The following is a 24325-nucleotide window of genomic DNA, read 5'->3' as shown; positions in this document are numbered from 1 at the left end:
ACACACACACACACACACACACACACACACACACACACACACACACACACACACACTAACACACACACATTAAATAAATGAAGACAAAGTGCACTCATTAGTGACCTAATAGTTATTAATCGCTAATTGCAATCTAAAACCCTGGAGAATCAGAAAGAAGCAAGAAAAGCTGTGCACAGAGTATTAGACTAATCTTTAGTCCACCTTAGTTATAGTTTAGTACTCATGCCTAATTCAGCACTGGCAGTTGGTTACAGAATGATTAATACATGTACATGAGTAGTTGCAGACTTCAAAGAAATTAATAACCTTCTTAAAGCCAAAAAAGCCCATCTGAAACAAATAGTCAGCCATTTGGCATTTGCAAAACATAACACATGCAGGCAATAGCAGAGCTCTTTCATGGCTTTTTAATCAGATGAGAAATACCACATCTTCTCTCCCAGCAGAATGCAAAAAAACCCATCTAAATCATGCAGTCGATAATATTGGTACAAGTATCAGCTTCTGCACATTTTTTTCCATATGCAATTCAAAGTTAAGCTGACGACTGAGCCATGCCACCCAAATTTCAAACAAGAGCAAAATACGAGCAATCAAAATCGAGAACAAGTGAGATGTGCAATGTATTCTTTGTTCTGCAAGCTGGCAAAGGATGACGTGTCTGGAAGGGAGTTACAGATGACACTACTACTATAGCATCAGTGCAGTTATACAGGGTGACCCAAAAAAAAGAGTACCCAAACAAAACGTCATATTGAACAAAAATAAAGCAATCTTCATAAAATGTATTTACACACACAAGTAGCCTCTGCATGATTTGCACTGAAAATTTTAGCGTTCTAGCTTGTCTTTCAGGAAAGTTATGCTCATTCTACAGAACATGCTCCAAATGGCCTCCGCGCCGCTGCAGGCAAACTTGAACTCGCCGCGCAAAGTTATCAATCACCCGCACACACTCCTGTTGCAAGATTCCGCGAATGGTTGTTGTGATGGCTCTCTTGAGTTCTGTGATTGTCTGTGGGTTGTTCCTGTAGACGTTGTCTTTCAGGAACCCCCAAAGATAGAAATCTGGGGGCTTTAAATCCGGGGGAGGCCATTTGGAGCATGTTCTGTAGAATGAGCATAGCTGTCTTGAAAGACAAGCTAGAACGCTAACATTTTCTGTGCAAATCATGCAGAGGCTACTTGTGTGTGTAAATACATTTTATGAAGATTGCTTTATTTTTGTTCAATTTATGATGTTTTGTTTGGGTACTCTTTTTTGGGGGTCACCCTGTATAACCATAATCTTTCTACTGCCCTCTTGTACACACATGCATGCAGACAAACAAAATAGAAGCACATGTAGAAAACGCAAGGAAAAGTTGGGGGGGGGGGGGGGGGGATCAGACGTATGTATTAATTACATAGTACCTAGTAAGAATCAAATCTGTTAATCAGTCTAGGTTGTTATTCTGTTCCAGACATGCAAGAATCAAACGAAAACGGCTGGTTCCGCACTGGCATGGGGCTGACATGATTGAGTTCAATTTATTTGCAGGTCGGGTGCGTCAGAGAAAATTTTTCGTTCTAATGTACCGTACCCATTTTCGGTGAACAATAAAGTATTGTTATTGTTTTTTTGACATTACATTTACAAACAATGCCTATTTTACAGCTGTATTCAAAGATTTGCAGTAATCACAATTATTTACACTGATTTCAAGCCTGAAGCAGAATTCACATGAAAGGATTCTAGTAGTATTCAACTATGCTGCTTCAATTAAATTTGTTTTCGGTTGTTTTGTTATATGCCAAAAGCAAGATACTATATAATAATAAGTTCTGCGGCATGAAGACAATTAAACCACGGCGCTCCTACTGACAACTATTGGGAACTTTATCACTGTGCCAGAGAGATATGTTGATCAACACGTTGCAGAAGAACTGCTAACAGAATTATAGAAACGAACCCAAACAAACAAACAAACAAACAACAAAGAAAGCAAAATGGATGACAAACATGGGGCGAAAGTAAACGTGGCGTTGGAAAACAGGAATAGCCTATCACAATAAACTTATGACGATGAAATGGCGAAACATTAAAGTCTTTGATCTTCATATTATCATGATCAACACATTTTTTCTGCTTCCTAATCCGATGTGAATGTCACAGATTTCTGCATTGTTTCAAGAGGAAAGATAAAACTGACGATCGGCATCTAAAATAACCGCAAACCGGCGAAGTGGTCTGGGAGATAAGCAAAATCATGCAACGAACACAAACAAACAACAAAGACAGCAAATTGGACGACAAACATGAAGTGCAACAACATGCATGGTACATGTAGAAATCATTCACCTTTTGACATTGTAGGCTCCATGCATAAGCTCCGTCTTCCGGGCAGGGTTTATTCTCACCTCTGTTAAAACAGACCAGCATGCAATATCACCCTTACGTCATGCCACATCATCCCACCAACATGCCACATGACCACATATCACCTACTCCCACGCACTATAAACTGGGAAAGGAAACAAAATGGAATTGGTCCCGAAGAGCAAAACAGGTTAAAAGGACATGAACAACCAACAGACCTGCCAACCTGTGTGAAGCCTGAAGTGTAGCAATTTAGACTGTTTTTGAATTTTCAGCATAGCAAATGGTGTTTAAGTGTAGCCAAAATGTATTCCCATACAGTAAAACCTGTCTCTAAAGGACACCCTTGGGGTATGGTAATGGTGTCCCTATTAGACAGGTGTCCTTTCTTCACAGGTGGAGGGACCGGGGCAATATTTTACAAAGAGCACTGAAAATAGAGAGAGAGAGAGAGAGAGAGAGAGAGAGAGAGAGAGAGAGAGAGAGAGAGAGAGAGAGAGAGAGAGAGAGAGAGAGAGAGAGAGAGAGAGAGAGAGAGAATTGAGCTATTGAATACATACAGTAGAACCCCCTGTTTACGACTTTGGAAAAACCTTGAAAATTAGCATTTAGGCCACCTTTCACAAGAATAGACATGTTTAACAGAGTTTCATTAGAATGCAGGAACATACAATGCCCATTAGAGAGTATCTGCACTGCCACTTTTCAAAGTAGACAATGTTCCATGACTCATTTTGTGACCGCTACATGCGGTGGGAAGTAGAAATGAGTACCAAAACTCACCCAAAAAAAGAGGGAACTTTTGCACGCTTGTGATTATTTGTTTAAGTGTAGCAATCTTTTGCTTGGCGTTGCAGCTTAGCAATTGCTCCTAAAACGCTGAAAGCGTAGCAGTTGGGAGCTCTGAACAGACAACCATGCACCCATGCATTAACTCATGCAGTGTCTTTGTCCAAATGGGGTCAGAAGAGAAGCAAATGCGGGAAATGGGACAGGGAGGGGAGAGAGAGAACAAGAGAAATAGAGATGTAAAGAGCAGTAAATGAAAGAAGCAAAGAAAGAGAGAGAAGGAAAGAAGAAATGTAAGGAAGAAAGACAGAAAGGCAAAGAGAGCCCGAGACTAAATACACTAGCATACATATCATCATGAAACCTAAAACACACATTTGTAAATGCATGCCAAAATGCTATGATTTTGAATGGCACATGTACAAAATAATTATGATTCGAACACGCAACCTTCCGCTTGGGAGGCCGGCATCTTATCCACTAGGCCATTGCACCCGTCAAACTATGATGTACAATTTGTTTGGTACGCTTAGCTGTTATCCACTAGGCCATTGCATCCGTCAAACTCATGTACAATTTGTTTGGTACGCTTAGCTATTATCCACTAGGCCATTGCATCCGTCAAACTCATGTACAATTTGTTTGGTACACTTAGCTGTTATCCACTAGGCCATTGCATCCGTCAAACTCATGTACAATTTGTTTGGTACGCTTAGCTGTTATCCACTAGGCCATTGCATCCGTCAAACTCATGTACAATTTGTTTGGTACGCTTAGCTATTATCCACTAAGGCCATTGCACCCGTCAAACTCATGTACAATTTGTTTGGTACGCTTAGCTATTATCCACTAGGCCATTGCATCCGTCAAACTCATGTACAATTTGTTTGGTACGCTTAGCTATTATCCACTAGGCCATTGCATCCGTCAAACTCATGTACAATTTGTTTGATACGCTTAGCTATTATCCACTAAGGCCATTGCACCCGTCAAACTCATGTACAATTTGTTTGGTACGCTTAGCTATTATCCACTAGGCCATTGCATCCGTCAAACTCATGTACAATTTGTTTGATACGCTTAGCTATTATCCACTAAGGCCATTGCACCCGTCAAACTCATGTACAATTTGTTTGGTACGCTTAGCTGTTATCCACTAGGCCATTGCACCCGTCAAACTCATGTACAATTTGTTTGGTACGCTTAGCTATTATCCACTAGGCCATTGCATCCGTCAAACTCATGTACAATTTGTTTGATACGCTTAGCTATTATCCACTAGGCCATTGCACCCGTCAAACTCATGTACAATTTGTTTGGTACGCTTAGCTATTGTCCACTAGGCCATTGCACCCGTCAAACTCATGTACAATTTGTTTGATACGCTTAGCTATTATCCACTAAGGCCATTGCACCCGTCAAACTCATGTACAATTTGTTTGGTACGCTTAGCTATTATCCACTAGGCCATTGCATCCGTCAAACTCATGTACAATTTGTTTGGTACGCTTAGCTATTATCCACTAAGGCCATTGCACCCGTCAAACTCATGTACAATTTGTTTGGTACGCTTAGCTATTATCCACTAGGCCATTGCACCCGTCAAACTCATGTACCATTTGTTTGGTACGCTTAGCTATTGTCCCTAAAGCAAAAGGTTGACAAATTAAAAACAAAACAAAAACTGAAAAGCATACAACTTTAAAGCTGATGAGTCTTGATAAAACTAACTGATTGTTTTTCTTTCTTTTTTTTAAAGAGAGGAAACCATGCTGAGCTCTCACTGAAAACCAAACAACCTTAAAGCTGATGAGTATCCTTAAAACTCACAAATTGGCTTTTTTAATAACATAAATAAAAGGTGGGGACACTATGTAGTTCCAATCCATCAGAGACTACCGTGGATATTGCCATCAGGCCTACTGCACCACACCTTGACCTCAAACTTCTAACAAAAGAATGCCATGGTGATCGAATGGAGACTGAGGGCTTGCTTTAACTGATCAGCCTTTAAAAGGGTCGCGGAGTGGGAGGCTTAGGTTGGACAGATGCGAAACACACTGTGACACAGACACACATCAGGGGACAATATCAACAGTAGTCAAAAAGAGATGAGAACTACAAAGTGTCCCTTCTTTTTTCAAAAGACAATAAGTCAGTTTTACAATACTCATCAGCTTTAAGCAGAAACAAAATAAGCAAAAAGATAACACAGAGAATAGGGTAACAGAACCAACAAAAGTTTGCCCTTCTCAATAATGTAAAACAAACTTCAACTGTACCCTTATCATATCCAAAACCAAGGAGAAACAAAGCCAACAAAAGAAACGTTAACCAAAACCAAGGATAATACCTTGTGGGGGGGGGATGGCAGAGAGACTTCCCAGGAAGAGGAACAAGTAAGGAAAACTTGGAACACAACTTAGAAAGAACCCCAAAAGAAATAGGTAACATAAACTGTGTCCCTCACTGTCAGAAGAAAAGGGTGGGGACTAAAACCAGCACTCGGTACTGGTGTGAAAAACTGAAAAGGAAAGAGCTTGATAATATGCAGACCGCTTGCCAGAATCAAGTGTGCCGATTGTGCTGCTATTTTGCTTAAACAAGTGTGGATATACAAGCAGAACAAACAGAGATGCAGATCTGTTGTGTGTCACTGTCATGCATGGATGAATCCAGCATTATTACAAGTCTTATTTTGACCCTTGTGGTTTTGCCAAGTTTGTGAGTATTCTGTAAATGATAATTTAGCTCTGTGTGTGTGTATGTGAATGTGTGTGTGTGTGTGTGTGTGTGTGTGTGTGTGTGTGTGTGTGTGTGTGTGTGTGTATGTGTGTGTATGCATGTGTGCGTGTGTGTGTGTATTAGAGACAGGGAAAGAGAGAGAGAGAGACAAACGGACAGGCAGACAGAAAGAGAGAGAGAGAGAGAAGGGTGCAGATCTAGTCCTACTGTAGCTTCTTTGGTTGATTGCATGAATGATGTTTTGAGTAACAACAGCAAGAAGACGGAGAAAGACATAGCAGAAGCCAAAAAGAAATACACTAAGGCCAAATCTACAAATGCAAACGAACACAATAGGGTTGGTACTACAGAAGACTATGAGTGCAGTTTATCTGCTTTTCTCCTAATCTCCAGCATGTTGTGTTTGTTGGTTTTCCCCCTGCATTTCAAAGACTGTTTTGCTGTATATCAACATCTACCTGTAATTTTCTGACACTAGGAAATTCACAAGTCTTCAGAATAAAGTCACAATGCACATTAGCATGCAACAATGACTCTTGCCACCAAATCATGTGGCACCAAGTCACACACACACACACACACACACACACACATTCCACACACAAATCGAAAGATCTAAGGCAGCAACAACAACTGCTACTTCTACAAACACTGTTCAATATTTTGTTTCATAGAAAACATGCCAAATCAAAAAAACTTTTTTTTAGCATGTTTCCAAATTAGCCCGATGGAAGAGTTATCAAATCCAGAAAGAAGATCAAAATCTGAATAATTCTTTCCCTGCGACAACAAGAAATCTCACACAGGGCTAATTCAGAACACAACCACAATTTAGAACTTGTGAACAAAAATAACATTCACACTTTACCTGAGGTGGGCGTCTCACTTCTGAGCATGCTACCGTAGACGTTGATGAGCACGATAAGACAGCACAGAAGTATCGGGCCCAGTATCGCTCCCTCCAGCCCCATGCAATACATGCCGCCCGCGATCGCCAGGCCAGTGAGGAAGGGGTGACCTCTGTAACCATAGAAACAGGTGATCGACCATTGTGATTAGTCTTTATTGGAGCAACACAGTGAAAAAACACAACTATGGGCGGTTCTGGTGAGGTTATGCCCCCTCTTTCTTTCGGCTGGTAACTGGCGCCACCTCGCGGCAAGATCACACGAGAAAGGAAAAAAACCTTGCATTGGTCCCAAATAGCATATCGGTTTGCTAACAGTTCGTGTGTAAGTCGTGCATTTTATACGGTAAACAGACAATGGTCGATTCTGGTGAGGTTATGCCCCTTCTTTCTTTTGGCTGGTAACTGGCGCCACCTCGCGGCAAGATCACAGGACTTGTCTCGCGTTATCACCCCAGAAGCGCTCATTAATCCTTTGAACATCATCAAATCAGTCAAGGAATGGCAGGGTTCGGTTTACACATAAAATTGGCACATAAAATCTGAATGCAGTGAATGTGTCCCTTTACATTTAGAATTCTCTTCAGTGCGTCATAAGGCCCATTGAGATTATGTACCGCTGCGCCACCCTTGTCTCTGATATCAACACACACACACACACTCCCCTCTCTATACAATCAGTGACTCACTCTTTAATCTCACTGCAGATGGCGCTGTCGACGACATAGGAGGGCAGCGTGTGAGCCAGTAATAACGCCAGAGCTGCCACCCCTTCCCCCTAACACAAACATCATCCCACCCAACACCCCCCCCCCCCTCCAGCATACAGAATCAGTGACTCACTCTTTAATCTCACAAATGATGCCAGTGTCAATATTATAGGACAGCAGCATGTGAGCCAATAGGAACGCCAGAGAGGCCTCCCCACCCCCATACAGAATCAGTGACTCACTCTTTAATCTCACTATAGATGGCGGTGTCGACGACGTAGGACGGCAGCATGTGAGCAAGTAGGAACGCCAGAGCGGCCAGACCTTGACCTTGGACCAGCCAGATGTCGACCACGCCGGGAATGCATGCCCAGTACGCACCCACGAAAGGTATCGCCGCAAACACCGCTGCTAGTGCTGGAAAAGAAATTCACAGCTGTTTAGTGCTACAATCTCTTTACAGTGTATGTGTCGCGGAAGAGTTTCTATTTCCTTGAAAACGTTGAAGCAAACAATCCCATGTTACATTATAGGCCATTCACTAGCGAGAGGCGTGTGTCCACAGTGGTTTGCCTCTGTGTTTCCAAGGAAAAGCAACTCTTTCAAAACCCACAGACCTATTTCTGAACATTGTCTATTGGAGGTGCTATATATCAACCTGACATATCATAGACATTGCAAAAAAACACTTTAATGTATCGATTGGAGATTGGATTTCCCTTCTTTGAGTCATGTGACGTCAGAGGCCGACAAAACTTTATAATTTGGCTTTTCAGGTTGACCGAAACTTCAAAGGAACTCAAAAAAAAAACGTCATGTGTTTGATTGCATGTGTGTGTGCTGTTCAATGTCAAAACAACAACAAAGTGAGTACATGACGTGTGTTTTGTAGTTCCTTTGAAGTTTCGGTCAACCTGAAACGCCCAAATATGAAGCTTATGTGTTTGATTGCATACATGTGGATTGCATGCATGTGTGTGTGTGCTCGTTCAATCGTTAAAACAACAACAAAGTCATAAGTACCTGAAAGGAATTCGATCGATACATAAATGTTATTTGCGTGTTTGACCAAAATATGACATTTTACACAGATCTCGACAGTCATTGTTCACCTCGACCGCTAGCGCGGTCTCGGAGAACAATGACTGTCTCGATCTGTGTAAAATGTCATATTTTGGTCAAACACGCAAATAACATATATTATCTCAAGAGAAACTCAGGTGTGGTGTACGAATATTATGAAACACGCACACAAACAAAACCAACAAATACAGGACAGAACGATACAAGGAAGCGCCACCACACAGGTGAGTGGAATTCTACTAGCATCACCTGAAGACAAATACACAGGTGATAATAATTACCTGAGGGAATGAAGACGATGTCCAGGCCAAAGACCAGATGTATCAGCCATGTCCACAGCCCGTAAAACGCTGACATCTTCAGTGAGGCCATGAACACTCCACTGTACGCAAACAACACATGCACATCATTTTTACAAATACCAAATGAATCTTAAACAAACAATGATAGTGTGGCGGGAGAGCCCAAATTGTAGAAAGTTTAATGTTATAGGATTAGATATTGAAGGTTCAGGACAGTCATGGCGTACAGAGTCAATCTGTCACGCTATCGCTGGCCTCAGCTTTCAAAAGAAGCGTAAGAATAATTGGTATTGAAACCAAAAGTAGACGACGCAAGGAAAGTAATTCCCTTGTCAGTTCCGTGTTGGCGGCCATTTGTGTGGCGCTGACATGATTTACCGGCATACACGTTAATAAACATTGGTAAAACTTGACAAATGTCAAGTTTGATGACGAGAGATTGGATGAAAGTTATTTGATGGGCGTAGTTTAGCGACCACAAGATGTTCTTTTGGTTAATAACATAACAGGAGTACGATGATCGTTCGTCGTGTTGGAAACAACGATCGCCGGACGAAGTCATCGTTTGTTCAGAAAGAATGGGAATTGTAAAATATAAGGAAATACATGTATATGTTATTTTGATGTGGATAAAATAATATGTGGAATAAAAAAGTTGGATTATCGATGAATTATTCATATTGTTAGCCAGTAAGCCAGAAGATGAGGGAAAAGGGGCGGACTATGTTATTAGCGGAATGTTTCAAAAGTAGTTCGGTTGTGGTCGATTGCTATCAACCAATCCGTTCTTTCTTTCTTTCTTTCTTTGGTGTTTAACGTCGTTTTCAACCACGAAGGTTATATCGCGACGGGGAAAGGGGGGAGATGGGATAGAGCCACTTGTCAATTGTTTCTTGTTCACAAAAGCACTAATCAAAAATTTGCTCCAGGGGCTTGCAACGTAGTACAATGTATTACCTTACTGGGAGAATGCAAGTTTCCAGTACAAAGGACTTAACATTTCTTACATACTGCTTGACTAAAATCTTTACAACAATTGACTATATTCTATACAAGAAACACTTAACAAGGGTAAAAAGAGAAACAGAATCCGTTAGTCGCCTCTTACGACATGCTGGGGAGCATCGGGTAAATTCTTCCCCCTAACCCGCGGGGGGTAACCAATCCGTGTTGGGTCCGTGTTTCTGTACAGGTTACCACGTAAGCTGGTATAAAAGGCCAGAAGAGATTACTACGGGAAGAGACTTCGCATTCTTTCAAAGGGATAGCATAGGGAAAAACGCAGAGTAAAAGAACTTAGAGAATCTTACCACATTACCTAAAGCAAGACAGAGTACAAATAGCCAGATACAAAGGATAATCTCGCATGCTACTGGTTTGTTTACATCAAACGCCAGTAGAGGTTCAAATGTAGATAGGCGAAACTTTCGTAGATAGTTAGAAAATAAACAACCGGACTGTTAGAACGTCAGGTGACGCTTGATTGAACGGTCCTAAACTAGCTAGATAGGTGGGGAAATTAAACATTAAGTGACCTGCGTAAACTCAGATAAGCTCCCTTTGGTGTCCCGCCTGTTTTGCGCATGGTACTTGCAAAAGGGGGAAACTGGAATTAGGTTAGGGACAAAACACTTTGGTGACGAACAGGGGGATTCGTCCGTCCGGTTCTCATCAAGGTTAATATAGCTAAAACAGAGGTCTTAGACCATCCTTAAAATTATCCCAATAGGGAAGAACCGTTCTTCCATCTAGAGGTCCAACAAAGTAAATAGGTTGAGAGAATTTCATAGTTAGTCAGTCAGGGTACAAAAGATCCTGTAGTGGATAAAAATGTAGCTAGCTCGATATGCGGAGTCTCGCCTTTTGATAGGATTAGCTGGGGAAGGGAGATTAGGTGGCTTCATTGTTTTTCTTATGATAACTTGCGCATTTTTGATGTTTGCCGTATTAAGGCGACCCAGGATTTTGTACCGACTTTGTATGTGAATTTATAATATTGCGTAAATTGCGCTTGTTGTATTGTTTCATGTGTACAATTTTCTAAATAATAAATAAGTCTAATAAACTATTTTATAGAAAAGTGATCCCATGAAATTGGCTCCATTGTTCGTCTGAATGGTTTTCATCGTCACGTAGGTCGTCATTTCTTCTCGCAATCATAGCCTTTTTATGAAGATAAGCTAACCCGGTAATTTTAGGTGAGAGAGGATAAATTAGGCGATAGACAGATTAGAGGTGCATGCACTAGGAGAACGAACACAACGATATGGAAAAGAGTAAATAATAAGCGCACGCATGAGACAATAGATCTGCAGAGCTAAACAAAAGAAGTTGTTTGTTTCTTATCTACAACTCTCACGGTTTTCCGCCGGGTCAACAAATATACAATCTTCATAATAGGAAAACTGCTACAATAGATATCCATCTTTTTCTACATAATTTACAGGCATATGCAGCTGAACAGAAACAAAAGACGCACATCTTTTTTATAAATTTAATGCTGAAATCTTTAACAATGATAGATATCCATCTTTTTCTACATAATTTACAGGCATATGCAGCTGAACAGAAACAAAAGACGCACATCTTTTTTATAAATTTAATGCTGAAATCTTTAACAATGATAGACATCCATCTTTTTCCACATTATTTACAGGCTTTCAGTCATGGCTCAGGCATCTATCTATTTAAAAAAAATACCAAGTTTGATTGAACTTCTTGTAAGGAGTCGAAAACTGCAATTTTCTTAGGAATTGATTTTTATCATTGCCTAGGGGTGACAGCGTAACCTTTGATCAGCCTCACATCAGGCTCCACACGTGAACGATTACATGTAACGCCAACATAAAAGACTATTTGTCTCGACGAGGGAGAATTCTTTCTATCTTGGGTATTTGGCCTCAAGACACTGTGTTTGATTACCTAAAAAATTTCTAAAACATGGAATTTGGTACACAGCCTTTATAATAGCCCCGATATGTGATCACAGGAAATGTTGATTACATTTTGTCGGGAGATGCAAACAGACAAACCACACAAAGTTTGCTTGGCTGGTAACACTTTCGCTATGTGTAGTCATCTTTGGGATGTTTGTGTAAATATTTTGACTGTTAATATCCTTTTCTGCAACAAAAAGACAAATCTTTGCTTCAGCAATGCTGTGAGATGCACTGCATCTTTAACTCATTCGCGTTGTATCGGACTTCCTAATCCGACAGCTGTGCTTTGCGTTGCCGGCACCTCGGATGTTACGATCCGACGTATGTAACGAATTTTTAACGGTGTGAACGGCCCCACTGACCAAGGGAAACAACCCCCGCAGTAAACTTCTGGCTGTCTACAGTGGTACCATTCACTGTAAACAGTTCCTTTCCTTCAATTGTTGGAAATGTTTGATTTTTTTGACGGTGTGCGACCCACGTGTTTTGACTTTTCCAAGATGGTGAATCGTTCTGCTACAAGACGTACTTGAAAAGAGTGCTAGAACTTGTTATTCTGGACGGTTCTGATCTTGACCTTAGTGATGATGATAGTGGAGATGATATTTTAGATTCTGGTGACGAGTTTGTGCCAATGGACGATCATTTGGGTGATGATTCGGACAGTGAAAGTGTCGATCATGACATTGTGTTTGATGAACCCGTGACATAGACATTGTTTCAGCTTTTTTGCTTCAAAGAGGTATTTTGACTGGATGTGAAGACAACAAAAGGTATGTTCTTTCAAATGTTGCATATATTTTATAAAAGAGCAAGTAGGTAGGTAAGGTTATCTTGTGTTGTTGATTTTTATTTTTATTTTTTTAAATGGGTCAAAATCGTGCGCCGGGAGGGAACACGGGGGACAATTTAGACGCGCCCCAAATGAGTTAAACGGGGGTCCTCCGAAAACGGCGTATGGCTGCCTAAATGGCGGGGTAAAAAAACGGTCATACACGTAAAATTCAACTCGTGCAAAAAACACGAGTGTACGTGGGAGTTTCAGCCCACGAACGCAGAAGAAGAAGAAGTTAAACGGGGGTTTCACGGTATCCATTTTCCCACCGACCTGATGGCTTCCTCCACAGCCTTGCCGAAGCGATCTCCGCTGGTGGGGGGAGAAGAGGAGGAGGTTGACCCCCCTGCCCCCAGGGAGGGACTCATGCTGGTGAAAAACTCCACCGGTTTGTACTGGCTGCCACTGAACGCCAGCAGGTAGAACAACGTCGTCAGGAAGATCGCCTGTGGTAGGCAAATATAAATATAAATTAGATGCTGGAGTGTCTGTAAATCTATAAACCTGGCAGCGGAACAAAATTCATATGTGCATGGAGCAGTGGACACTTGGACAGGGCGGTGTTGCAATCTTTATTCTTGTTTTTGGCTCACGTAAGTGTAGCCTATGCGATCGTAACTTTGTCTGTCTGTGCGTGCGTGCGTATGTGCGTGCGTGTGTATGTCTGTGGTAGAAACTCTTAACATTTGAAGACGTCACATTACATTGACGTCACATTATGACGTAAGAGGGTTAGACGTCACGCGAAGGAAGTACTGAAAGTCTCGGTCATTATTATTTTGAGCGGGCCGAGACTAGTTGGCAGTCGTGTCCCTGTAAGTAGGCTGCATGCAGACAGACAGATCTAGATCTAGTGTCTCGCTTTCTTGCACAGTTTCACCTATGCTCTTGTGTTGTGTTGTGTTGTGTTGTGTTGTGTTGTGTTGTGTTGTGGTGTGGTGTGTTGTGTTGTGTTGTGTTGTGTTGTGTTGTGTTGTGTTGTGTTGTGGTGTGGTGTGGTGTGGTGTGGTGTGGTGTTTTGTGGTGTTTTGTGTTGTGTTGTGTTGTGTTGTGTTGTGTTGAGTGTGTGTGTGTGTGTGTGTGTATGTGTGACGGAGTGATTGAGTTTGTGTTACTGTTTGTTGATTTCTTACGTGAGCCTTGAAGGCTTCGCCTCTTGTTTTTTAATAATTTTGTTATCTGTGTTTCTTTGTTTGTCGCTGTTTTTGTGCGTGTGGTTTTTTGTTTTGTTTTTCGACTTGAGTGGAGGCCAATGTTGACATCACACTCTGCCTTTCATGCAGTGCTTATTTGTTCAGGTTTTGCTTGTCTTATTTTGTTTGGCTGCTTGCTTAATTGCTTGTGTTTGGCTGGGTGGTTGCTCTCCTGCATGCTAGCCTGCTTTCTCAAATTAGCGGAAACAAATATTCATTTGAGTACCTTCTGTATATATCTGGCTTTCTGCTTCTCTATAAGCTGTACACAGATTAGTCTTTCTGACACATACAATCCTCATTAACATAAAATTCACTCTGCTATCTGAGAGAGTTAGCATTTTCAAAAATAAACATGGCACTAAATCAAATAAACATGTCTCAGGTGAAACTAATTTTCCTCCAAAAGAAAAGCTTCTATCTACTCACTGCAGACACGACAAAGTTGAGAATGGCGGTGCCGCCACCAAACACCACAGAGAGAGTGGAGGTCAGGATGGAAATAATCAGATTCATGTTGCCGCGGATCACCGCCCACACCGACTCCAACACCTGTAGCAGACAAGAGCATGATCAGAAATTGGCAGGAAACAGATAAACAGACAGATGTGAGTTCGACCCTGGGTCAGGGCGTTAGCAATTTTCTCCCCCCTTTCCTAACCTAGGTGGTGGGTTCAAGTGCTAGTCTTTCGGATGAGACGAAAAACCGAGGTCCCTTCGTGTACATTACATTGGGGTGTGCACGTTAAAGATCGCACGATTGACAAAAGGGTCTTTCCTGGTAAAATTGTATAGGCATAGATAAAAATGTCCACCAAAATACCTGTGTGACTTAGAATAATAGGCCGTGAAAAGTAGGATATGCGCCGAAATGGCTGCGATCTGCTGGCCGATGTGAATGCGTGATGTATTGTGTAAAAAAATTCCATCTCACACGGCATAAATAAATACCTGCGCCTTGAATATGTGCGCGATATAAATTGCATAAAATACACACACAAAAAATAAAAATAAATAAATCCCTGCGCTTAGAACTGTACCCACGGAATACGCGCGATATAAGCCTCATATTGATTGATTGATTGAACAAAAATATTCCCTTTGATTAAAACAAGCAATGGAATGCCAATGGTAATTTTAACAAATAACCATTGCAACAACAAAATATTTAGGTAATTCTGATTTTTTCTCTCACATTTTCGTTACTTTATTTGGATACTGTCTCAGATAAAGGTATCCATGTCCGCCTCGGTCTGGATTCAAACCCATGACCTCAAGATCACAAGTCCAGTGCTCTACCAACTGAGCTACCAGGCCCCTTATCACAAGTCCAGTGCTCTACCAACTGAGCTACCAGGTCCCTGATCACAAGTCCAGTGCTCTACCAACTGAACTACCAGGCCCCTGATCACAAGTCCAGTGCTCTACCAACTGAGCTACCAGGCCCCTGATCACAAGTCCAGTGCTCTACCAACTGAGCTACCAGGCCCCTGATCACAAGTCCAGTGCTCTACCAACTGAGCTACCAGGCCCCTTATCACAAGTCCAGTGCTCTACCAACTGAGCTACCAGCCCCCTTATCACAAGTCCAGTGCTCTACCCACTGAGCTACCAGGCCCCTTATCACAAGTCCAGTGCTCTACCCACTGAGCTACCAGGCCCCTGATCACAAGTCCAGTGCTCTACCAACAGAGCTACCAGGTCCCTTATCACAAGTCCAGTGCTCTACCAACTAAGCTACCAGGCCCCTTATCACAAGTCCAGTGCTCTACCAACTGAGCTACCAGGTCCCTTATCACAAGTCCAGTGCTCTACCAACTAAGCTACCAGGCCCCTTATCACAAGTCCAGTGCTCTACCAACTGAGCTACCAGGCCCCTTATCACAAGTCCAGTGCTCTACCAACTGAGCTAGCAGGCCCCTTATCACAAGTCCAGTGCTCTACCAACAGAGCTACCAGGCCCCTTATCACAAGTCCAGTGCTCTACCAACTGAGCTACCAGGCCCCTTATCACAAGTCCAGTGCTCTACCAACAGAGCTACCAGGCCCCTTATCACAAGTCCAGTGCTCTACCAACTGAACTACCAGGCCCCTTATCACAAGTCCAGTGCTCTACCAACTGAGCTACCAGGTCCCTTATCACAAGTCCAGTGCTCTACCAACTAAGCTACCAGGCCCCTTATCACAAGTCCAGTGCTCTACCAACTGAGCTACCAGGTCCCTTATCACAAGTCCAGTGCTCTACCAACTAAGCTACCAGGTCCCTTATCACAAGTCCAGTGCTCTACCAACAGAGCTACCAGGCCCCTTATCACAAGTCCAGTGCTCTACCAACTGAGCTACCAGGCCCCTTATCACAAGTCCAGTGCTCTACCAACAGAGCTACCAGGCCCCTTATCACAAGTCCAGTGCTCTACCAACTGAGCTACCAGGCCCCTTATCACAAGTCCAGTGCTCTACCCACTGAGCTACCAGGCCCCTTATCACAAGTCCAGTGCTCTACCAACTGAGCTACCAGGCCCCTTATCACAAGTCCAGTGCTCTACCAACTGAGCTACCAGGCCCCTTATCACAAGTCCAGTGCTCTACCCACTGAGCTACCAGGCCCCTTATCACAAGTCCAGTGCTCTACCAACAGAGCTACCAGGCCCCTTATCACAAGTCCAGTGCTCTACCAACTGAGCTACCAGGCCCCTTATCACAAGTCCAGTGCTCTACCCACTGAGCTACCAGGCCCCTTATCACAAGTCCAGTGCTCTACCCACTGAGCTACCAGGCCCCTTATCACAAGTCCAGTGCTCTACCCACTGAGCTACCAGGCCCCTGATCACAAGTCCAGTGCTCTACCAACAGAGCTACCAGGCCCCTTATCACAAGTCCAGTGCTCTACCAACTGAGCTACCAGGCCCCTTATCACAAGTCCAGTGCTCTACCAACTGAGCTACCAGCCCCCTTATCACAAGTCCAGTGCTCTACCCACTGAGCTACCGGGCCCCTTATCACAAGTCCAGTGCTCTACCAACTGAGCTACCAGGCCCCTGATCACAAGTCCAGTGCTCTACCAACTGAGCTACCAGGCCCCTGATCACAAGTCCAGTGCTCTACCAACTGAGCTACCAGGCCCCTGATCACAAGTCCAGTGCTCTACCAACTGAGCTACCAGGCCCCTTATCACAAGTCCAGTGCTCTACCAACTGAGCTACCAGGTCCCTTATCACAAGTCCAGTGCTCTACCAACTGAGCTACCAGGCCCCTTATCACAAGTCCAGTGCTCTACCAACAGAGCTACCAGGCCCCTTATCACAAGTCCAGTGCTCTACCAACAGAGCTACCAGGCCCCTTATCACAAGTCCAGTGCTCTACCAACTGAGCTACCAGCCCCCTTATCACAAGTCCAGTGCTCTACCCACTGAGCTACCAGGCCCCTTATCACAAGTCCAGTGCTCTACCCACTGAGCTACCAGGCCCCTGATCACAAGTCCAGTGCTCTACCAACTGAGCTACCAGGTCCCTTATCACAAGTCCAGTGCTCTACCAACTAAGCTACCAGGCCCCTTATCACAAGTCCAGTGCTCTACCAACTGAGCTAGCAATGAACAAGATCTGTAAACATGTAGACCAGAGCACACATTACAAAGCCTTTTGTGCACACACAGAAATATCCTCTCTCATTTACGCGGCCCATGAGCTCACCGAAAGAAAAGTTCCAACGTTTTCCTGAGCGAAAGCGGTTATTTTGCTGATGTTGAGGATTGATCCCTGTGACATGGTGTCCCACAATGCCCCCACATCCCCCACGTCCGGCATCGTCAGGGGGCTCTTGGATGTTGTGTTCTGAAAGACACGTCACACTGCAATGCTTCTGTTACAATATGAGTACAAATTCAAGTCGTAATTGTACAAATCAACATCATCATAGAGTTTTGGCGTAACATATTTTAGACAGCTTTTCAGCAGAAGGCCAAAACTGATTATGTTTATTATGAAATCGAAAATTTTAAAAGTAAATTTTGATTTGATTAATATACTTACCCGACTCACAACTAGCATTAACCTCTGGTTTAAGTGCCGGGACGCTGAACTACGCTTCACCCCTTAAGGGGAAGTAACCCTAAAAAAGAACAGCCTAGAACCCGCAAACTGGGTCACAGATCCAGGCCATACCGTCACGTGACTGACCACGCGAGACCGCCGCCGCCATGTTGGAAATACCTCACTCGAACGAAGCGAAACGTTCATTTTTAGGGTACCATAAAGCGGGGTAGGCGGGAGGGTATAAACGATGTGAGTCGGGTAAGTATATTAATCAAATCAAAATTTACTTTTAAAATTTTCGATTAAATTACATATCTTATCCCGACTCACAACTAGCAGATTGCTAATGAAGGAGGTGGGTAAAAAACTTACTCTACAAGTTGGAGAGAACCTGCCCTGCGGCTACCATAGCCGGAAGGGTACTGGTCCCATCCTGACGAGTACTTGCGATGTCCCGCAAGTAGAAATTTATAAACACGTCTTCGGATCTCCAGTAAGCGGAATCCAAGACTTCTGCAAGTCTGCCAGACTTGAGAACGGCAACCGAGGATGCCCAGGCTCTGGTTTCATGCGTCTTAGAAGACGACTGGGGAAGGACTGACTGCCCCCCCCCTTTTCCTTCTTGCTGCCAGATGTACGCTTGTTTGATCAAGGTAGACACCCATCTGGCCAAAGTGGCCCTAGACAGGTCTCTGCTCCGGGCCGTATTGATGGAAATGAACAGGAGCTTCTGATCTTTTGAACGAATAGGCGCCGTACGCGACAGATAGTTGCTGATTGCTCTGACAGGACAATTTACGATATCTGGGTCACCTGGTGCTAAAATTGTGGAAAGCGGAGGAATTTTGACCAAGGGGGAGAGCTGATCTGGCCTCTGATTTTTGGCTAGAAAATCCGGACGAAAACGAAGCACGACTGAACCGTTCCTCTCGAACGAAATGTCTTTAGCGAGACCGGATAAAGCATGTATCTCACTGCTTCTCCTAGCGGTGGAAAGCAACGTAAGGAAAAGCGTTTTACGGGTAAGATTGTGGAGACTCGCTGCATGCAAAGGTTCGAAATCCCGTGACCTGAGAAACTCGAGAACCAGAAACAAATCCCAAGCTGGGACTGGTGACCTTGTCTTAGCAAAGTCCAAGGAAGCACCCCTGAGGACGCTTGCTATAACACCATCAAGAGAGATTATACGCCCCAACTGCCTAAGTGTTGAGGAAATCGCCGATCTCCTGACCCTCAGAGAGGCAGGAGACCGGCCCTGAGACGCCAACCAGGCCAAATGATTTGCCACCTGCATGGAACGGGGGGAAGTAGCGTTCACGCCATTATCCGCGCACCATTTGGACCAAGCTGCCCAATGTGAGGCATATACAGAGCTTGTGGACTGTCTGTGAGACTTTTGCACTAAGTCGAGAGTCCTATCCGATGCACCAGCGCGGCGCAGAGACGTCTTCACAGTCTCCAGCCGTGAAGGCGTAGGGACTGCGGATTGTCGTGCAGGACGCCCGTGCGCGGCTGAAGAAGTTCCCCTTTTCGAAGGTTTAGCGGAATGGGTGGCCCCACTGCGAGACGGAGAAGGTCCGGGAACCAGTGCTGAGAGGGCCACCATGGAGCCACCAGAATGAGAGACGGACGTTCCATCTCCGCCTTCCTGAGCACCTTGCCGAGAAGCTTGACAGGAGGGAACGCATAAGCCACGAGTCCCGACCAGCATATCTCCAGCGCGTTCGTTTTCCAGGCTTCCGGATCCGGAAACGGAGAAACAAACACGGGAAGTCTTCTTGAGAATCTTGTGGCAAACAAGTCGACCAGTGGCTTGTCCACCTGAGCCCACAGACGGAGTAGGGCTTGGTGAGCTATCGTCCACTCCGTGTGGATGACGGTAGCCGACCGGCTGAGAGAGTCCGCCAGAACATTGAGAGACCCTGGCAGAAACTTGGCTGAAAGAATTATATGATGCTGCTGGCACCACACCAGAATTTGACAAGTCCTGAGAGACAACGAGTGGGAACGTGAGCCGCCCTGTCTGTTCACGTAAGCAGCTACTGTAGTGTTGTCCGTGTGTAACTTCACATGGTGCCCCGTCACAGTGGGAAGGAAACTCTGAAGTGCAAGGAATACAGCCTCCAGCTCTAGCATGTTTATGTGCAACAGAGACTGTGTCTCTGACCACACACCCGAGGCCGTCAGATGGGCTAGGTGAGCGCCCCATCCCACCATGGAGGCGTCTGTGAACATGTCCTGGTCCGGGGGAGGAAGGACAATGGGAACGCCGAGAAAGAGCTGATCCTGAAACCACTGCTCTGTGGTCTGCTTGATCCAGCCCTGAATGGGGACAGAGACGTCCCAACCCTGAGAAGCTGCTTCCCATACCGAGCCGAAGGCCGCCTGAAACGGCCTCTTGGATACTCTTCCCAGGGGAACGAGTGTAGCCATCGACTCCATCTGGCCTAAGGCAGAAGCCAGAACCCTGGCCGGGGCCCGTTCCTGACACCGCAGCGACGTTAGGAGAGACAAAAGCCTGTCGACTCTCCTGAGAGAAGGTCGGACCGTCCAGGCCACGGTGTCGAACGTCATACCTAGGTACGTAAACGTTTGTGACGGAGTCAACTCCGACTTGCCCTGATTGACACAGAAACCTAGGTCTGCCGACTGACTCAAGACAAACTGAGTGTGAAGACTGCAAGTCAGACGATCCTGGTTCAGAATTAGCCAATCGTCTAGATATGCACGGAAGCGAATGCCCCTCTGCCTGACAAGGGAGCACAGCTGACGAGTCACCATTGTGAAAATCCAGGGAGCCAGAGACAACCCGAAGGGAAGGGCTCTGAACTGGAAAATCTTCTCTGCCCACCTGAATCTGAGCCACTTCCGATCCGAGGGGTGGATCATGATATGAAAGTAGGCGTCCGTTAGGTCTATGGACGTTACCCAGTCTGACAGCCTGAGAGACTTCCTGACAGAGGTTGGAGTTTCCATAGTGAACCTTACCTTTCTGAGGTACCTGTTGAGAGGAGACAGATCGAGAACAGGCCTCCAACCCCCCGAGTTTTTGGGGACGACGAAAAGTCTTCCATAAAAACCCGGAGAGTTGAGGTCCAAAACCTCCTCTATAGCTTCTTTCAGAAGAAGAGAGGCAATTTCCGACTGAATTGTCGCCTTTGCCTCTGGTCTTGCTGGGAACCGGAACGCTGGTGCTACTCTGGTAAGAGGAGCTTTTCCTTCTTTCCAGAGTAGGCGGAACCCCGAACGCACTATCCCTACGATCCACTGACTGTCTACAAGTTGTAACCAGCAGGGAAGAGCCCGGGAGGGGCCACCCGCCACCAAAGGGGTGGGGGTTGTAGGGATGAGTGGTTCGGGGAGGCATCATTGGGGGTTGGGCTTTCGCCCACCCCCCCTGGAGTTCCCGAACGATGGCTTCTTCTTAGGATAAGGGGCACCTCTGCCCCTTCCCCTATAAGAAGACTGAGAGTGCTGCGTGTTGTGGCCGCGATTAGCTGCCGAGAACGAAGCCTTGGACTGACCCTGCTGCTTTGCCTGTGGCTTAGTGAAGCCATGCTGTGCAAACCGAGCGATCGCCAAATCCTTGGCGTTCTGGGTCTGCTTGTCTAGAGCGTCAAGCGAGGGCTGCCCGAGCAGAGCTCCCTCTGTAAAAGGAGAAGACTTGAGAGCATCCAAAGTCGCTTTCTCCTGAATCTTTGAGCCCGCCAAAAAAGAGTCCCTGCGTGTAAACACGGCGTGGGAGTAAAGGCGAGCCGCCACAGCCATCTGTTCCGCATTGACCTTAGCTAATGTGGCCAGAAGTGTCGTAACGTCCTTCACACTTGCGTCATTCCGGAATTCAAAAGGATCCAGAGAAGACGCAATCGAACGAGATAAAGTCCGAAGGAGTGTCTCAGAAAGGGAGGCAAGTTCAAGAGAGTATCTGCCTGCCTCCTCCAAACCAATGAGAGAACCTTCCGTGTAGACACAAGGTCTGTCTTGACGGTAACCATCCTCCCTAAGAGTGGACAGCTCCGGTGTGACCGGAAGAGCTGCACTCGGCAGGGCAAAAGTGTTGATAAGGTTCTGAGGCCGACGGGTGAGTGAAAACCTGCGCGCAAGGGCAGGGACACTAGCATGCGGAAGTTGATCAGTGGCAAGCCAATTCTTGGCAGCTTCTGGCGCCTGACCATGAGCAGATAGGAGAGGGACAGTGCCAACCGGCAAGGAGCTCGACGTGCCTGGAACTCTTGCTAGAATTTTCGAGAGTTCATAAGCAACTAAAGGAGACTCAGAAAACTGAAAACCTTCAGCTGCTGTTGGTGCTGTGCGGAAGTCACCCACCGCTGAGGGTGGGGGTAAGACACGACCCGCAGATGAAACAACACCGTCAGGAAAGTATTTGTAAGCGACCTGTGCTGCAACAGCTAAGGACGGCTTCAATCTTGGCGGTAACTGGAAGTCACCGTCATCCTCATTGAATGAGGTAGGATCGTCTCGCTCCGACTCCACTTCCGTATGTATAGACAAGTCTGCATGACTCACCAAGTCTTGAACATCATCAACCGGAAGCGAGGCTGACTGCAAACCGGAAGTAGAACTTCGGTGCAGAGCCTGCATGGAGCCAACTTCCTGCCCAGGAGGAAGTGGTGACGCGAATACACCAACGGGGGAAGTCAAAGACGGCCCGTGTGCACCTTGGTCACCAGATCGATGTAAAATCGATTGCATTCCCGCGTCAACACCCCATGAGCTCCGCTTCGTATGAGTCGTTTGCCCCAGGTATGTCGAACTTTCACTCCATGACCTATGAGGCGGGGGAGCTACTAGTTGCGGTCTATGCGGAACGCTTTCGCCAAAGAGCCTGGCTACCGGCGAACCCAACGTACCTGAGGAGAGAGCCTGCTGCGCAGGAGCAACAGTGTCCCGAGGGACCATCTCTCCGAAGCTGGCGTGCGCCAGTTCTTTCGCCCGCAAATCCGCAGACGTGACTGTGGCCGAAGGAGGCAACCGGATGCGGGAAAGTGAAGAAACATCGCCCACACCCTTAGGCAGCGAACGCAACTCCTCTCGCGTAGCCTGTAAGTCAGTGGCAAGTTGCTGCTGTTGAGAAAACATGGTATGCATTTGCGAGGAGAAAGAAGAGAGAAGGGAAGAGAAATCTTGCTTATCACTTTTCTTAGACTTGGCTGAACGAGCCCTACTCCTGCTTTTAGATTCTTTCAGAACGGGTAAGGTAGGGCTTGCTGGGTTATCAATATCAACCGAAAGCGAAGCATTAGAAACCGGGTCTACGAGAGTAACCGTTGTACCTTTGGGTTTATCTTTTGCCTGACTGCTAGCGGGGGAAGAATCAGCAACTAACTGTCGAGTATTATGCTTTTTCTTCTCTTTGTCCGACATGTTGGAAACAACTCACAGAGAGTAGAACAACAACAAAGTTGACGGACACAAGGCAAAAATACAAGTAAAACAAACAAAGAACGATCTCACCAATACAGCCGTAGAAGCAGAGACCGTGAAGAAGAACCGGGGTGAAGATAAACTGCCAACCAGGCAGCAGGCTGAACGCCAAAATGCGTAGCTCGAGAGAACAACGTCCTATCGCTAGAACCGCTGAGGAAAGAGTGAGGTATTTCCAACATGGCGGCGGCGGTCTCGCGTGGTCAGTCACGTGACGGTATGGCCTGGATCTGTGACCCAGTTTGCGGGTTCTAGGCTGTTCTTTTTTAGGGTTACTTCCCCTTAAGGGGTGAAGCGTAGTTCAGCGTCCCGGCACTTAAACCAGAGGTTAATGCTAGTTGTGAGTCGGGATAAGATATGTAATTTAATAGTGTTTATATTTGTACCTGGTATGGATAGAAAGATAAAAGGATGTTTAAACATGTATTGTCCATCGCATTTAAGAGGATATTTCTCATGGAGATTTACCAAAGCTCAAAAACATAAATACCACAAAGAATGGAGTTATGCCAAAATGTCAGGACGACTACGAAATGTCTACGGTAACAATAATCAAAATTACATTGATAAGGTTCTTAGCACACATGCATGCATAATCGCAAGCAACCTATAGGTATACAGGTGTATCTTACCTTTGAAAACCACTTGTCATACACCTGGTCCCACACCTCCAACACCTGCAGTTCCACATGAGTGACATTGGCTCGCTCGTCACCTGCCATCAGCTCTCTTACCTGTCACAGGTAACAACAGACATGCCTGAGTGATTTGTGTACACACACAGTTCCTTCTTTCAACAAATGTCTAACACATGTATCACACAAACTTGTTTATCACTGACAGATGATACATATCATCAGACTCAAATGATGTCAATATTGAGGCTTATTTATATGAATCAAATAAGTCTCAAACTCATGCTATAACTACTTTCTGAATGAGATCCAAAAGCAAGTTGTATAAAGTACAGTGGAACCCCC

At 45.1% G+C, this 24325-nt stretch overlaps 1 protein-coding gene across 3 annotated transcripts in view; it reads right to left on the bottom strand.

The window, feature by feature from the left end:
* Positions 1–24325, bottom strand: part of LOC138947515 (transmembrane protein 245-like) — a 51973-nt gene that overhangs the window by 7400 nt on the left and 20248 nt on the right. For 2 of the 3 annotated variants that reach the window (XM_070319002.1, XM_070319003.1), the window contains exons 9-16: positions 23978–24079; positions 17559–17699; positions 14295–14417; positions 12946–13118; positions 8878–8978; positions 7756–7930; positions 6765–6916; positions 2345–2405 (exon numbers count right to left, since the gene is read on the bottom strand). In XM_070319002.1, coding sequence (XP_070175103.1) covers positions 2345–2405; positions 6765–6916; positions 7756–7930; positions 8878–8978; positions 12946–13118; positions 14295–14417; positions 17559–17699; positions 23978–24079 — 1028 coding nt within the window. The remainder of the gene's footprint in view (positions 1–2344; positions 2406–6764; positions 6917–7755; positions 7931–8877; positions 8979–12945; positions 13119–14294; positions 14418–17558; positions 17700–23977; positions 24080–24325) is intronic. The other variant, XM_070319004.1, reaches the window with a different exon arrangement.

Source organism: Littorina saxatilis, linkage group LG14, assembly GCF_037325665.1.
Source record: "Littorina saxatilis isolate snail1 linkage group LG14, US_GU_Lsax_2.0, whole genome shotgun sequence".
Taxonomy (NCBI): Eukaryota; Metazoa; Mollusca; class Gastropoda; order Littorinimorpha; family Littorinidae; genus Littorina; species Littorina saxatilis.
Note: the sequence above shows the minus strand (reverse complement) of the source record. Positions and strands in the feature narration are given on the sequence as shown.